We start from the raw sequence: 15,044 nt of genomic DNA, 5'->3' as shown, positions 1-15,044 counted from the left end.
GTTTGATTAATAGCAGGATCAGACCTGATTGAGTGATAGACGGTTTAAAGGGGAAACCAGCACAGCTTTAAGGACATTCTGGGACCAAGTCTGGGAAAAGCTGCTCCAGCTAGAGTTTGATTGGTGAAACGGCTGAATTAAAGTGAAAGACTAATAATAGCATAGCTAATGATACACAAGCTGCATGGCGAGGGGTTGCCCAGATATGCTTGATGGCTTTGAGAGTGTTCTTTTGCAAGCAATGTAAAGACAAACTGTGAAATGCCTACAAACACTTGCATGTAAAAGTGGAAAAACTGAAGTACCCCTTTTTGGCATGTTTTTGGCTTCAGCCGCAGGCACTGTCACCCTACCCCATCAAAGAGCCAAACACCCACCCACACACACGCACACACAGAAAACCTACAAATACACTCTTCCACATGCACGGTTTAAGCGAAGTGACAGCAGGTGGTGTGTGACACGTCAACATCTGAAGGTTCCCTGGCAGACGCAGAAAGAGTTCTCAGCTCTGCGCCCCACTCAGATCTATCATTGGGACTCTTTAATGGCAGCCTTCGTCACATATTGCTGCTTTATTTTCTCCTCTCCATCTTCCAGCCCACAGAAGTTCCTTTTTTGTTCCTATTTTTAAGTACAAGTGATCTCAATTAGGGACCTCCGTGAAGGCAGTAGGCGGCAGACAGTCAGAGCAATAAGAGCAGAGAGGAAATTGTCTTTATACCCCTCCCACCCTCCCTCCCTCTTTACCCTCCTGCCACAAGCAGCGAGCAGCCGCCCCCTTCCGTGTCTCCATCTCTTTCCACGCTGCTCCGTGCCATTTCAAAAACTGAGCAAAAATATCAGACAACTTTCTGTACCCCTCAGCGAAGCGCATGTATACATATGTAAGACTTCGAGGGCGCAGTCGCCGGTCCGGCTTTCTCAGAGTTTAATGTATTTTGGGTTTGCTCTCTGTGAAGGCAGTTGCATAGAGACACGCACAAACACACACTCACACACCACAGAACGTGCTGTCCTCGTCCTAACAGTTTACAGTGATGTCACGGCCTCGATCACAAACAGTCATTAAGGGCTTAGCTATGATCTGGGATCAGCGCTGGGATGTGAGTCGCTGAGGTTGTGTCGATGAGGTCACAAGGAACAAAGTTTCTGTCCGTCGTCATCCTCCTCTGCTGGCTAACTAACCGGCCCACTAGTTTAGTTGGTTCTGCAGCTACATGCCTGTTCTCCGGGTCGGTTTGGTCGATTGGATCGTGTGCTGGATCTCTGGCTGCTTTGTTGCAGAGCCTGGTGGGCTCTCTGATTGGCTTGCTGGCAGGCCATTTGGCTGGTGGCCTGCCAAACATGGAAACATCCCGTTAGGGCTGAAAAAGCCTGGGCCTCGTCACTGCGCTCCTCTAGAAGGCTATAATTAAGTGTCTTGAAAAATGCAGCACTGTGAAATGGAGTCTTAATCCCGAGTCTTAAGTGGCTGTGCTTTTCCTCTTGGATGAGAGTACAGTATATGCTTATGAAGAAGCGAAAGAGTGAGGCTATATGACCGTAATGTTACAAATTATTTTTCTAAGAAAGCTAAAAGTGAGCGTATTTTCATAGTTGGTTGTTTCCTGCTTAAACTGGAAAGTTTACACACATTTCTAGCTGAAACACTGAGCCCTGTGTCTTGTCATCTTCCTTAATGAGGTGTTGTTCACAGCGAGGATACGCGCGCCTCGTAAGTACGTGTCTGAATGCGTCCCTTTGAATGTCAAACAGCGAGGGAGATGTGAAGGTCACAGACGCGCCGGGAGAAGCTTTTGCGCAGTTCGTTTGCTGACAACATTATAGGCGGTGGATGTGTGCACATATTAGCGGTTCACACACTCTTTGTCATTCCAAGTGGGAACGAGAACAGAAACTTTTATTACTCGCTTGATATCTCGACAGGAAAATTAGTCAAGAGAATGTCAGCTAAGTTTGATTTTTATTGAAAACAAATAATTGAAACTGAGCTGCCGAAATACAATATTACCATAAATCATGAAACGCACATCCTGCTCGATGTGCTATACTGTGGTTCCTCACTGTTAGTGACTTCTCCTACTGTGCAGTGACTCCAAGCCAGTGTAACACAGTAGATGAATAATACCAGAGCTGAGAGAGACGATCCAGCTGTGCACCAGGCAAGCAGCAGAACCACTGAAAAGCTAAACGGCTTTATGCTAGATTCATTACTACATCATATGAAATCAGTTTATGCTGAGGAGGATCAGCGGAGTATCCTTAAAAGGCCAATTCTGCCCGAAACCTTCCAGCATTCGCATTTAATCAAAAGTTGTCGGGTTCCTAAAATGTTATTTTGGTAGGCATGGTATGTTCTTTTTTTATTGAACGGATTATTCTGGCACATTAACGCCTTCTTTCCGTCACATCTCTGGAACATCAAACGTTTTGAACTTGTGCAGAGTTTGCCCAATACCTCTGAATGACAGAGAGCCAGACGGTAAAAAGCCCTCGCGCTGTATGAGTGTGGACCGTATCCTGTAGGGAGCTGGAAGACAGATGCTGGATGTGCAGCGGAGAAGCAAAGCGGAGTCAGATGGGACAAACACTCTTTGATGAGCTGAGCTTGTCAGAGTTTAAAGCACGGCTAGGTAGGGAGGGGGGGGGGCTGTTTGGGGCCCTGGGGTTGGGCCGGGAAAATTACGTTGCCTCTGATGGGACAATAACAGAGTGCAGCAAATCTAAATTTAGGCATGATTAGTTTGACTTAGAAAAGTTGGTGAGTTTGTGTAATGTTCTCATTAAAGGGTCTGTTATTCATAGAACGTGCACATTGACAGTTCCACTTCAAATTTAAGTCAGGAGGCTGATTTGGCTGATGGCATGAAATTGGCCCCCCTCCTTTAAATTTCCTAAACTAGATTCCACTACAACATTAAGGGTGTTTTCCACATTACTCTACATTTACTCAACGATAAAAAAGCGATATTATCAGAGCTGAAACTTAACTCTGTTGGGATAACCGGCTCCATGGTTCCTGCAAGTCCATGTTTATCACTATTACAGATTTAATTACTACTATTCACATTTATCCATCCATGAATTGTTAGATGATCTTTGAGAATGTTGGACAATGTGAACCATATTTCTGGTGTTTGGGGCACACAGAAGGGAAGCGTAACTCAATCACTCGCCCCCCCCCCCCTCCTCCGTCCACATGACGAGGTGCCAGATGCGTGTCAGTGCTTTCAGACATTATATATATATTCCTCCCACATCCTCACACTCACACACAACTTAATAGACATGTATATGTGCACACATACTTGCTTGTGAAACTTAAGAACTTGACTTATTTCAAGCGCTCGGGCTGTAGTGTACGGTGAATTACATTATTTCTCTTACAACACTGCAATCTTTAGCAAAGTATATAAAACTGCATCTAACTTTACAACATAAAAACAAGCTACAAAGGCTCTGACTGGATCCAAATAACCCAACAGCTGTGCCTCCCACTTGTCCCATTTATTTTGAAACAGGCCTGGAGTATCAAAGCTCTTTGTCTTAAAGACTCACTGCAATAAAAGCCTGTTTGGGAGCAATGGAAATGGAACACAGAGTGGCAGTACACATGCTGATGTGTGATGTGGCATCCAGAAAAGTCTCATTGGGAGACCGATGGGTAATCAGGGCTGAGGGTGGGGTGGGGTGGGTGATGAGTGCCGGCTGAGATATAGAGGCTCACAGAGGGTAAATGATGCCCTCTACAGTAGACACAAGAGGGACAAGCTAAGTAGGCCCTCTCACTGTTTTCAGTGCAGCAGGCATAAAGAGTATGTCAGCCATAAAAGTTAAAGTGTGATTTTTATTTTTTTTTAATTTATTTGTTCTGTTTTGTTATGATGTAAGGATGTATGTAGCACTTTTTGAGTTTGTTTTTTTAAATAAGGCTTTAAAAAAATGCATGATTTTTATGTCATGAGTTGCAGATCTACTATTTTTGTTGTGTTAAATATTCTTGAGAATTATTTTCATTCATTTTCTGAGTTTCAATGTAAACAGCAGCTGCGAAAAATAAAAACCGCAAGTGCCGAAAAATCAACTGAAGGTTTCAGCATTTCTAAAGCTGAAAAGTGGCTCCTGTGAGAGTTCCTCTGTTGTAAATTACCGGGTTATCTTTAAGGATGCATACATGTGTAAGCAGTGTTTTGCTGTTGGCTGACATTGAGCTGGTTTTTACAATTTGATACACTGTTGGCTAAATTTACAGCCGTTCGGCGTTTGTGTGTCTCACACATTCTGCAATTAAATAAGAAAACGGGTTAAATAATGTAGTTTTGTAGTAAAGTACAATAAGTGTGTCAAAGTAGGAAATAAAAGCTGCGTCAAATGGACTACTCGGTATGTGATCTTGTTTTGAAATATGCAAATACATTTTAAGTTGTGCGTAATTACGCAAGGAGTCTCGTTTTGGTGCTGCTTATATAGATAGATCGTTTATTTTCGGTCTATGTGTAATAAAACGACCGTGTAATAGATTTAACAAGTTGTATGAGGCACAGAAACTGTTGAAGTTGGATTTTCCATAAATGCCTCTCCCAAACGCACAGTCGGTTCACAGGGCGGCCACGTGGATGGATAAACATAAATTAAAGCCCCTGTAAAGTAGAATACCTGTACACCTGCACAACAGCTCTCCCCTGTGACCGAGTGAAACTCTACCCCTGCGCCTCTACCTGACTCACCGCTCTCCGGTGACTCACTCACTCCTATACCTTATGGAGTGTAACTCGCTTCTCGCCGCGGCTCGGCTCTCTCTGAACGCGTCTGTGAGCCGTTTACGGTCAGGACACGGCGGTAACACTACACGGTCTGATGGACTGATGCGCGCGTTGCTGACTGAAAATGAGCACCTCCGCTGTTAGGAGCGCGCTGATGGTCCAGGGGAGCGGTAACATGTCGGTACGTACGGTATAGGCTGTGAGCAAACTTTGAAATGTGGGTAAGAGACAGGCGTGAAACGCAGCTCCACGTGTCTTTCATGAAGTTATGGCCATTTACAGGGAGATCTGTCCGGCAGTCTATATAGGCGTGATAGATTATGGCGGAGGGAATGCATCTGACTCCAGACACCACGTGTTGGAGTCGCATCAGCGCAATAATTGCTGGGCGCTCGAGCTATATAAACCACAAAAAGCCTGAGCACGGGAAACCCCGGCCTCCAAACACTAACCGCATTTACGGCTACAAAACCGGGATTCGTTTTTCCGCCTCCTTCATCTCACCGGCGATAGTTTTTTTTTCTCTTCAAACGTCTTTAAACCTTTTTTTTTTTTTTTTTAACCCTACACAAAATCAGCGGCACGGCCGGAAGACTTAACAGAAAAATATGTTGAATTTGCAGGCGTCGCGGGATTGTAAATAGCCCTGTAAAGTATTGTTAAAGCTTATCCCTTTGACTTTGAAAGGTTTTTTGTGTGTACATAGCCTGCGGACTTTCAGAAAGCCTTTCAGTTTGGCACAAAGACTTCAATGACGCACCTGGAGCTGCGCTTTGACTTTTCACTAAAGGGAGACAGACAAAAAACTTTTCTTTTTTTGAGCATCTGGGTCTGCTGTTCCATTTTAGACGTGCTTTTTTTGTAATTGTATAGCCTATTACGAGCTCGGACATTTATTTGATGTTATTTATATCCGCACATGAGCAACTACGCCAGCGTTATGGCACATGGACTCTTCCACCGAGGAGTTTGAAAAAGAAAGAAAGAAAAAAAAGAACTTGTCATTTAAAGCATCATCAACTTTTTTAAGGGTTGTTTTTCTTGCTGGAGAAGTCTATTTTATGTCGTTTGAAGGCGACCACTAAAGTTTGTAGTGGAGAGGGTTTTGAAACGCGGTGTGCGCTCACTCGAGTCCCATTTTCCATTGGCAGGCGCGCTGAGGTTCAGCGAGCAGCGGCGCACGCTCCTGAGTTTCTCCCTGTGTGAGAGAGAGAAAGAAAGAGAGCAGCCGGAGAGCCTTTGGTGCCTTTTCTGATAATCCACGCTGTTGTGATGCGAATTCCCGTAGATCCCAGCGCCAGTCGGAGGTTCAGTCCGCCGTCCAGTAGCCTCCAGCCGGTCCCAGGAAAGATGAACGATGTGAGCTCTCCAGCCGGGCAGCCGGACGCAGCGGCGGCGGTGCCAAGACTGCGCCCCCACGAAAACCGCAGTATGGCCGAGATCATCGCGGACCACCCGGCCGAGCTAGTGAGGACCGACAGCCCCAACTTTCTCTGCTCGGTCCTGCCCTCCCACTGGCGGTGCAACAAGACTCTACCCGTCGCTTTTAAGGTGAGTCCCGACTCAGCGCTGCGCTGCTGAACGAATAAAGCGACTTTTGATGGCTATCATGGCTCACTGCAAGAAAAAAAAACTACTAAATGAAGCCCAAAGCTGATTTTGAACAACAATAAACGCGTCATCTTTCTCTGAAGACATTTTAACAACGTTAGATGACGAGAAGTTCAGATTTTTAAAAACCTTCTCTCACTCGATTATTTACCTCTTTATCTCTTAAGCCTTTTCTTTGAGTTTCCAAGCCTTAATGGCTATTAATGTAAACATGCAGAATCCGGAAGTTATTACTGTGACATTAAAAATAAATTATAGTCAGGAAATGCATAAAAAAATAATATTATTGAAGTTTAAGGGCATTAGTCTGACGGTTTTAATTGTAGGAAAATGAGTCAGCGTCTGGAAGAAAGGAGCCACATGTGCATATTGTTTTCATCTTGCGTTTAAAATAAATCATTATAATATTTATTTCCGAGAATCAGAAAATGTTGTGAATTAGTTTAATACAATATACAAGCCTTTTAAAGCAACTTCCCATCCAGTGAAATAAGCAACAAAGACTTCATTGTATTGGATATTTCTCTTTTTGACAATTTGCATCAAATGTGAAAATTATTTAATAAACATTACAGCATGTTGTCTACATTTAGTTAGTCTGTACATTTTCATTTTCCTCAAGCTTTTAATACTCCGAATCAGAAAAATATATTTCTAATGCTCCAAAGAATAATGCTTTTGTGTATTTGGCCTATTTTTTTTCCTTTTTTTCTCTGTTTTTGGCTTGCATGATATTGCAAAGAAAAGCCTCTGTTAATTACTTGACAGGTATTATTTAAACGGCAGATCAAAGACACTCTCAAGTGGAAATTTGTAGCTACAGCCATGGCTCCAAATCAAATGTGACACTTTTTAAATATAAGTGTTATTTAACCGTTCTTATAACTACAGCTCTGTAATTATTCCACTTCTGTGGCCTTACTTATCCTCTTTCATCTGCATCCAAGAATCTAAATGATAACACGAGGCCTCGGCGCTTTTGTTTTGAAAGACTGCATTTTACATGATTCAACTGAGGACATTCATCATGATATCAGGCTGCTTCGAGGCATTAAAATTAAATCCATTTATCAACCTAATTTGTAGGAGGATGGCAGGATGTAAAATGATGAGTCTAGACAAGCTTTGAATAGTCAAAACTGAGAAGAAGATAATGTTTTTGTTTTCCCACAGCTTCTGATATTTAAAGTAAAATCTTTCCCCCCACAGGAGCAGTGGAATATAATGTAGCTTACGTCAGATTGAAATTTTGAAAGGAGAACTTTTGTGCTTCTAACAGGTGGTAGCCCTGGGAGATATACCTGATGGGACCGTTGTCACCGTAATGGCGGGCAACGACGAGAACTACTCCGCTGAGCTGCGGAACGCCTCAGGTGTGATGAAGAACCAAGTAGCACGTTTCAATGACCTCCGTTTTGTGGGCCGCAGCGGCAGAGGTGAGGCCTGGAACTTTCTCTGTGCTCCTTTCACTACAACACAGTAGTAGCTATTAGGTTCAGTGGTGTGGATTAGTGGCCACATTCACTACGTGGCAACCACATAATGATCTCTCTGACTCCAGACTCAAATCCCACCACCCATCTCGCAGAGCCCGAGTGGTGAAGCGTGTTGCTCCCCCCTTTCTTTCCCTTGAAACGATACTTCTCGATATGTTTTTCTATCCTTTAATCCAGACGAGTTGCTTTTTCGTACTTGTGATTTTTAGATTGAGAAACAAACTGTGCAAAGATAGAAATGCGCAGCTCTCCAGTGTCAGCCACATTAAAAAGCGAGAATCTGATAACAAGAAATACTTATCAAACTCACAGGCTTTTTTTTTTCTTCTTCCTTTTCACCTGATATGACCCAGCTCAGTTCAGGCTCATAAACATGTTGGGTGGTGCTGCAGCTCTACGGCTGATCACTCTCTGCGCATATCTTCACGCTGTCAGGCAGAGAAGCGCGCCTATTAAGTCCAATGGCATTCTTCAAATGTTTGGCATCACGAAAGTGACTATTTGCATCATTTACTGTCATGTCGGTAAATCATGTACGTTTGGGTCTCCTGATGTGCTCTTGCACTCGCCGTGCTTTCTGTAACTATTTTATTTTTTGTACAAATCTCACAGAAAAAAAGTCGCCTGTCGTAAGTTGATGGTGATAAGTGCTGTCAGCAGCTCCACCAGCAACTTTTCCTCCCGGTTTCCTTCTCTGTTGTAGCTGTCAAAAAAGGGAGGAAGCAGAGCAGTCAGGAGGGCCGAGGAGTGACAGAGTTTTAAGAGGAGACAACGAGGCATTTGGGTTTGACCTGTTGCCACAGAGACCTTGCGTGCGTCCCTTTGCTGTAACAAAGAATCTAGTAACAGGAAGTGACATAGGAGCCAGGGGAGATCAGACTACGAGGTGTCTGAAATGAATACCCTGCAATGACAGATAAGTACAAGCGAAGTGAACTGATAGGATGTTAGATAGCTGAAAGTCATGCACGGGAGAATAAGAGAGAGAGAACAAAGATGCACAAGGATTGATGGTTACAGGGCTGACGTGGTGCCTCTGTATGATGATAGCACAGATGCACAGGACGGCTAGTTCAGAGGTCTCAGATATCGCTGATAACATCATTAAAATTAATAGCGTCATAGCGTACAACCTTACCTTGACAGGAAGCACGAACAGGATCACAATTAAGAGATGACAGCAGCTTTAACAGCAGTGAAGCAGGAACACAATGCACAAGATGCCCCACTGTATCATAGATCATCAGTATGTGTCACTTTATTGATATATTGTAACGATATATCAACAAAGTCAATAAAGGTCCGTACCAGTATTTTGGTGATGTACCGGTGCATCCTTAGTATCCACTGTGTTGAGCTAGTGATATCATTTGTTTATCCTTACTGTCAGCTAATAATTTCAACTCTTAACCCTAGCTAGCATTAGTTTATGTGTTCCAGTTATTTAGAAATTCCTTTTAGTTGCTATTTTCTACAGTTTATCCATGAATTGTGGTCAATTCTTATGTTGAAACTTGTTCACAACCACTTAAGTCATTAATTGATTGCAATCATAGAGCTAATCTTTACAAATACCACACCTGATATCGTTGAAGTAAACCTCTGGGGTTCTTGGTCGGGAACACCCACATGCACCTTGAAACAGGTATGAGGGACGCCTGTTGCATCTCCTCTGTCTGACTGCTATCTGATCTTTGAAAAGCATGTTTACACTTAGCTGGGGCTCAGAACGGAAGAGGGGATGGCACACACAGGTGTATGGATGAATAGACAGGGGCTCGGATGAGTTGCTACCCCCGCTTCCTGTTTCCAACGTGTAGCCATGGTTACTCATTGCGTCTGCATACCTCAGATATTACTGTTCCTGCTGACTTGGCTGTTGGACTCTGATTCATAGCATTCCTCATCCATGCACATAGGGACGCATACACTTGCACAGACAAACACTCAACCCCAAGGCAGCAACTGCTGGGGATTATCGAGAAAGGAAGTGACTATTAAAATGCCTCTCGCCCACTCACAGAGCATTTTAAATTCTGGATAACACGATACTGGCTCCTGCAGTCAGTCTTCCATTTAGACTCTGCCAAAGGACCTAAATAGACCCTCTCAAACGGCCAATGTTGTCTGTTGTTAATCCTCTCGAAGTCGTTTCTTCCCCAGTTTGTATTGGCTATTATGTGATCACAACCACACTTGTGACTTGGGGATGTTGTAGAGATGAATACTAGCCATTGTCTCAATTGTCATTTGATGTTGCTTGATGTCACTACAGGCAAGAGCTTCACTCTGACAATCACAGTATTCACCAACCCGCCACAAGTGGCCACTTACCACCGAGCCATAAAGGTCACCGTGGACGGACCTCGTGAGCCCAGGAGTGAGTACCAATGCACGCACAAGCAGTACAGTATGAAAATAAGTGCACACACACAAGGAAGCATCCTAAGTCTTCTTTCAATTTGCCAATTTGCAAGCTTTCAAATATGGGATTCTACTTTTTCATTAGAATAAGTAGAATCCCATCGTGTTATGTGGGATCAGATTCTAGCTCATATATGTGATGATGATAATATCAGGGAGCTAACTGTGGAAAATACTTCTCAACTTTTACATAGTTCTTCACCTATTCTTGATATGCAAACTCAGTGGAGTGCCCTTTAACTGAGCTATGTGTGTCCAGCCAGCAAACGGAGTCGAACGTCCGGCTTAAATGATGACACTAATAAAACGAGGAAATTAACCAAAAAGAAAAGGTTTACAGGAAAAGGTTCTAAATTGTGTTAATTAGCAATCACTTAAAGACTTCTCACAAAGCAGTCTAGCCTCCCATGTGACACTTTGAGAGACAGAAGAGAAATAAAATGTGAGGCAACGTATTCCTCAGAGGGTACGCGGGGTAGCAGAGTGCTAGCATCAGCTCATTTTAATGGGCCATATAAAAACAACTGAGGAGGGAAAAAAAAACTTTACTATAGCCAACAGTGCCAACTGGTCTGGCATGCAGCTGTTTCCACAACCCTCCTCCCTATTCATAAAAAAAAAAAGCATATTCTCATCTCATGGCGTCTCAATGAACAATATCACATCGCAAACAACTCACCCCGTCTGTCCTGTCACATATGGCACCAGGACACACAGAGACACAGAGGAGCCAGGAGACACTAGGATTAGTACCACCATCAGTCTCTCGTTGTAGGAAACCTGCCCGTGGTGCCAAAAAATGCCTCACACACTCGACATTCAGCGCTCATCAACATGCGCCCTGAAACAAAGGCATATGCTTGTCCTCAAACGCACATGTACTCACGCTCACGCCCACTTTTCCCCACCATCCGTTCTCGCTCTCGAGCCATCTTGTTTGATCAAAAGCATTTCCTGTGCATCTGCTGTCCCACCCCCCCAGATGACTTTCAAACAAGTCCTGTTAGTTGGTGGCGAGCAGATGGGAGTCGGAAGTGAATTTGTTTAGAAAAGCTCGGTGCGGCCTCAGCAGAGCTGCCGTCTTAGATTTGTGTCCAGAAGCCTGAACACACGAGAAGCGAGTCTTTAAGCTAGAGACCTGATCAGGTGAGGGTACACTGGCACAAGACTTCACTCTCACAGGCATTGTTTTTTCTTCTATTTAGCCCGAGTAAAAAAACATAAAGCTAGAGTTTGCATGTTCCAACTTCAGTCTCAGGACAGTAATTTAAGCAATAAAGACTATGTCATCATGCATAACCCCTGAACTTCTTTCCTTTGCTGCTAAGTGGTCAGAATTACAGTGGTGGTGTAATTTACCCAGAAACTACAGCCAGAACACGTCTCCCTCTCAGGGGTCATTAAGTCGAGGTCGGAGGGTGGCAAAACACACATGTGCCCTCTCCACAGAGCCTCCCCCTCCTCCAGGTTTTCAGCACAGAGACTCTGAGCTGAGAGCAGTGACTGTCTCCAAAACTGTGATTCTATCTGTGAACGCTTCATTGAGACGCTGGGAGGGGGTATGGGGGGGCTTTGTTGGCCATTACGGCTCTATTTTGTGTTAAACGAGTGGATAATTAGGAGGCCTGTGGTATAGCCAGGCCCCACCAGGGAGGGTTGCACTCAGAGATGGAACAGTAGGCTATCTTAAAGTTGACATACACTAGCCCTTTGTGGCTCTCTTTGAAAACACTGTGGGGCATTTTTTGTTTGTTTGTTTTCCTCCTGGAAAATAAGTTGACAATAGCAGAAGATTTCAGCCGGTTCCTGACATAAAAGTTCAAATGTCCAAATATTCTTTATGCTTCTGTTAACTTTTTTTCTAACCGTATAATTGCTTGCCTGGTTGTGGGTGTCTCATTCAGGAAGTAGATTTTGTGTTAACTTGTTTGATGCTCCTTATGGTAGCCATATGAGTGTTCCTGAGGGATGTCATTTTCCCAGCGCTCCCTTGTCTAATATCAGTAGGACCACCCCTGTGACTCAGTAAGGCACACATCTCTGAACTGTGGACCCCAGCCTTAGTTAATTAATTGCGTGGTCGGTGACGAAAATCAGCGAGGCCCAAGTATAAAGATCTGTGGTATAATTTTCCTCAGAGGTTTACAGTGTGCGTGTGTGTGTGTGTGTGTGTATGGTAAGTGGTTAGTCAGGTCCCTCTGGCCACTGTGTCATTAGCGGGAGGCTAACTTGGTTTTTGTGGCTCGTATTGTGCTTAATCGCTTGACAGCTCTTGGTTAACCTGTGGTTTGCCACCGCACAGACGACTCATCGACTGTGCGTATACATGCGCCCGCGTGTGCTCTCACATGCAGATGTGCGTATCCGTTTGCTCACGTGCGTTTCTCGCAGCGCCTGTGTCTGCTGGTGTGCCCCCACATGACATGGTTTGCAGAATGTGTGTTATTGGTGTCATTAGTCTAGTGTAGCCACAGTGCTGATTTGGAGCAGAGCTAATAGGCCTCATTAAATGTCATTTTGAGCTAATAGACAGGGAGTGGTTGTTTAAACCAATATGCTTTTATAGGTGGTTCTGTCTCCTTTCAGCTGCTCCTGACGGTGGCTGTGGCCAGCTGAGACAAACTTCCTGAGTGATAATAGCCGAGCCGTATTAACGCAATATACAAGCCTTTCTGTCCAAACCCACTATTCTCATTATAGTTAATTGATGACAGACAAGCACAGAGGGTGACAAAAACCATTGTGGCATTACACATACTGTGTCTTGCTGTGGCGTAACACGGTGGTTATTTCTCATAACTTGATGTGTGTGTGTGACGCGTGTGTGCGCGAATGTTGTGTGTCAGCAGTGGAGGTTAGCGGTCAGGCCCGTCTCTGCACTATGGGGTTTGAAGCCGTATGGTCTCGGGGGTTCTGGGCATGGGGACGGGGTCGTGTTTTGGTTCAGGTTTGGTCAGGGTGTTAACAAGTCTGGTGAAGAAGCCATGGTACTTACAAGCCTGCAGACAATATTAGTGGTTCAGGAGACCTGTCTGCCAAGCCAAACTCGTGCAACACACACACACTCTCACACACACTTAGATGCACAATACTTCCATATGGAGTTATGCTTCTCTATGTACTTGATGATAATAACTTGACTTGCAGCTACTTGGTGCTTTGCAGAGTAAAACTGAAGACAAGAGTGTGTGCATATTTTCAATAATATTATGAAATAAATGATTTTAAAAAACATTTTTACAAATATATATATATACCCCCAAAACAGGAAAATCAACGCTGGCTTTCCTAACCAGGAATTCCAAAGCTGGGGAGTCCTGACGGCAAAAGTTCCATCATTGTTTTCACAAATCTGGATTAGGAATATCCAGAATAAAAAGCTGCTTACTCTAATATATATAATTTGATTATTTCTCTTGGACAAGATAATTTTCATTAAAACCTCGTACGTTTCAGTTTAGCTGGAAAAAGATGACTCAGGACTTTGGCATTAGGAGTGGTGCATGATTGATAGGGAAACAAAAACATGTCACTTAATTAGCAGTGTTACTACTTGGTGAGCTTTTGTTGTGGAGCTTATTAAATTAATGAGTTTAAACTGAATGAGTGATACTTAATTTACAGTAAAGAACACGGAGAAAATAAAAGCCAACAAAAACAAAATCAGGGTTGCTATTTTGTAATAAAATGAACTGACACTTTATTAAAACTGAAAATAAACCGATCGCAGACACACTCTGGCACAGATTTGCTGCTCTTTCATTTTTAGTGGTTTCTTTTCTTTATCACCTTATTGTGATTCCTGTGAGCTTCTCTGTGATTGGTTCTTGTCTGGCACACTCTCAGCTGGGTTAATACGCAAAATGTAGTGCCTACTGTTGGATATAATGATACAAAAAAATGCCTCCAAACATTTATATATTACACACCTACAAATGCCATTGCAGGGGCTTGTACAGTAAGTGCTAAAGTGCCATTTGCATTAAACCGTTAAATTCAAATGATGTCAGACAGATACCATTTAATATCCTTGAATTATGTTCAGGAATGAAGCCCTCTACGTGTCTGGATTATTGTACCCTTTCAGTTACTGCCTTAAGCAGTAACTGAAGCAGTGTTCTTTTGTTCATCATCCAAGTAATTAAAGAGGATTTCAGAAGATTCACCTATCGGCTACAGCCACACTTGAAACAGCTTTTACAATGGTAGCTGAACAAATAAAAGTCATCCAAACATCAGGAGGGAAAAAAAGGCAATGAAATGAACGATGAACAGAGTAGGAAGGTGGGGAAAAGGGCAGAGGGAAAAAAGAAAAGAAATACTTCAGGCTTTTCTAGAGGCGGCCAGTCACTTGAATGTCTTATGAAGTCCCTTGAAGACGTGCCAAGGCGTCTAAAGAACAAAATAATCCAGTGGGAGGGAGAGACAAAGAAGACAACAGAAGAATGGAGAGCGAGAAAGGGAGGCAGAAGTGAATCATAAGGAGATATAAAGATAACGAGACTGAGTCTGGATTTGTTTGGCCCCGAGATGCGACAAAAACATCTCAGATGGATTTGTTCTCCCCTGTTCTGAATCAAAAGACGTTAATGCGAGCAGAGAGGTGCAGAAGGAGCCTGTCTGAAAGCCACACATGAGCTAAACTCTGTGTGTGTGTGCGTTTGGTGGGTGGCGTGTGTGTGCGCGCTGGTGCTCTTTAAACTTTGTACAGTATTGTACAAATGTGTATAAAGTGGGGAGGTTAGGC

General features: G+C 43.5%; 1 protein-coding gene across 5 annotated transcripts in view; it reads left to right on the top strand.

Moving 5' to 3' along the window:
* Nucleotides 1-15,044, top strand: part of runx2b (RUNX family transcription factor 2b) — a 37,146-nt gene that overhangs the window by 13,728 nt on the left and 8,374 nt on the right. For 4 of the 5 annotated variants that reach the window (XM_040017200.1, XM_040017198.1, XM_040017195.1 and 1 more), the window contains 3 exons: nt 6,055-6,317; nt 7,657-7,813; nt 10,149-10,253. In XM_040017200.1, the coding sequence (XP_039873134.1) occupies nt 6,055-6,317; nt 7,657-7,813; nt 10,149-10,253 (525 nt within the window). Of the gene's footprint in view, nt 1-4,006; nt 4,948-6,054; nt 6,318-7,656; nt 7,814-10,148; nt 10,254-15,044 lie in introns of those variants that run through there. The other variant, XM_040017199.1, reaches the window with a different exon arrangement.

The sequence above is a fragment of the Simochromis diagramma genome, unplaced genomic scaffold, assembly GCF_900408965.1.
Source record: "Simochromis diagramma unplaced genomic scaffold, fSimDia1.1 OVJJ01000802.1, whole genome shotgun sequence".
In the NCBI taxonomy this organism is placed as follows: domain Eukaryota; kingdom Metazoa; phylum Chordata; class Actinopteri; order Cichliformes; family Cichlidae; genus Simochromis; species Simochromis diagramma.
Note: the sequence above shows the minus strand (reverse complement) of the source record. Positions and strands in the feature narration are given on the sequence as shown.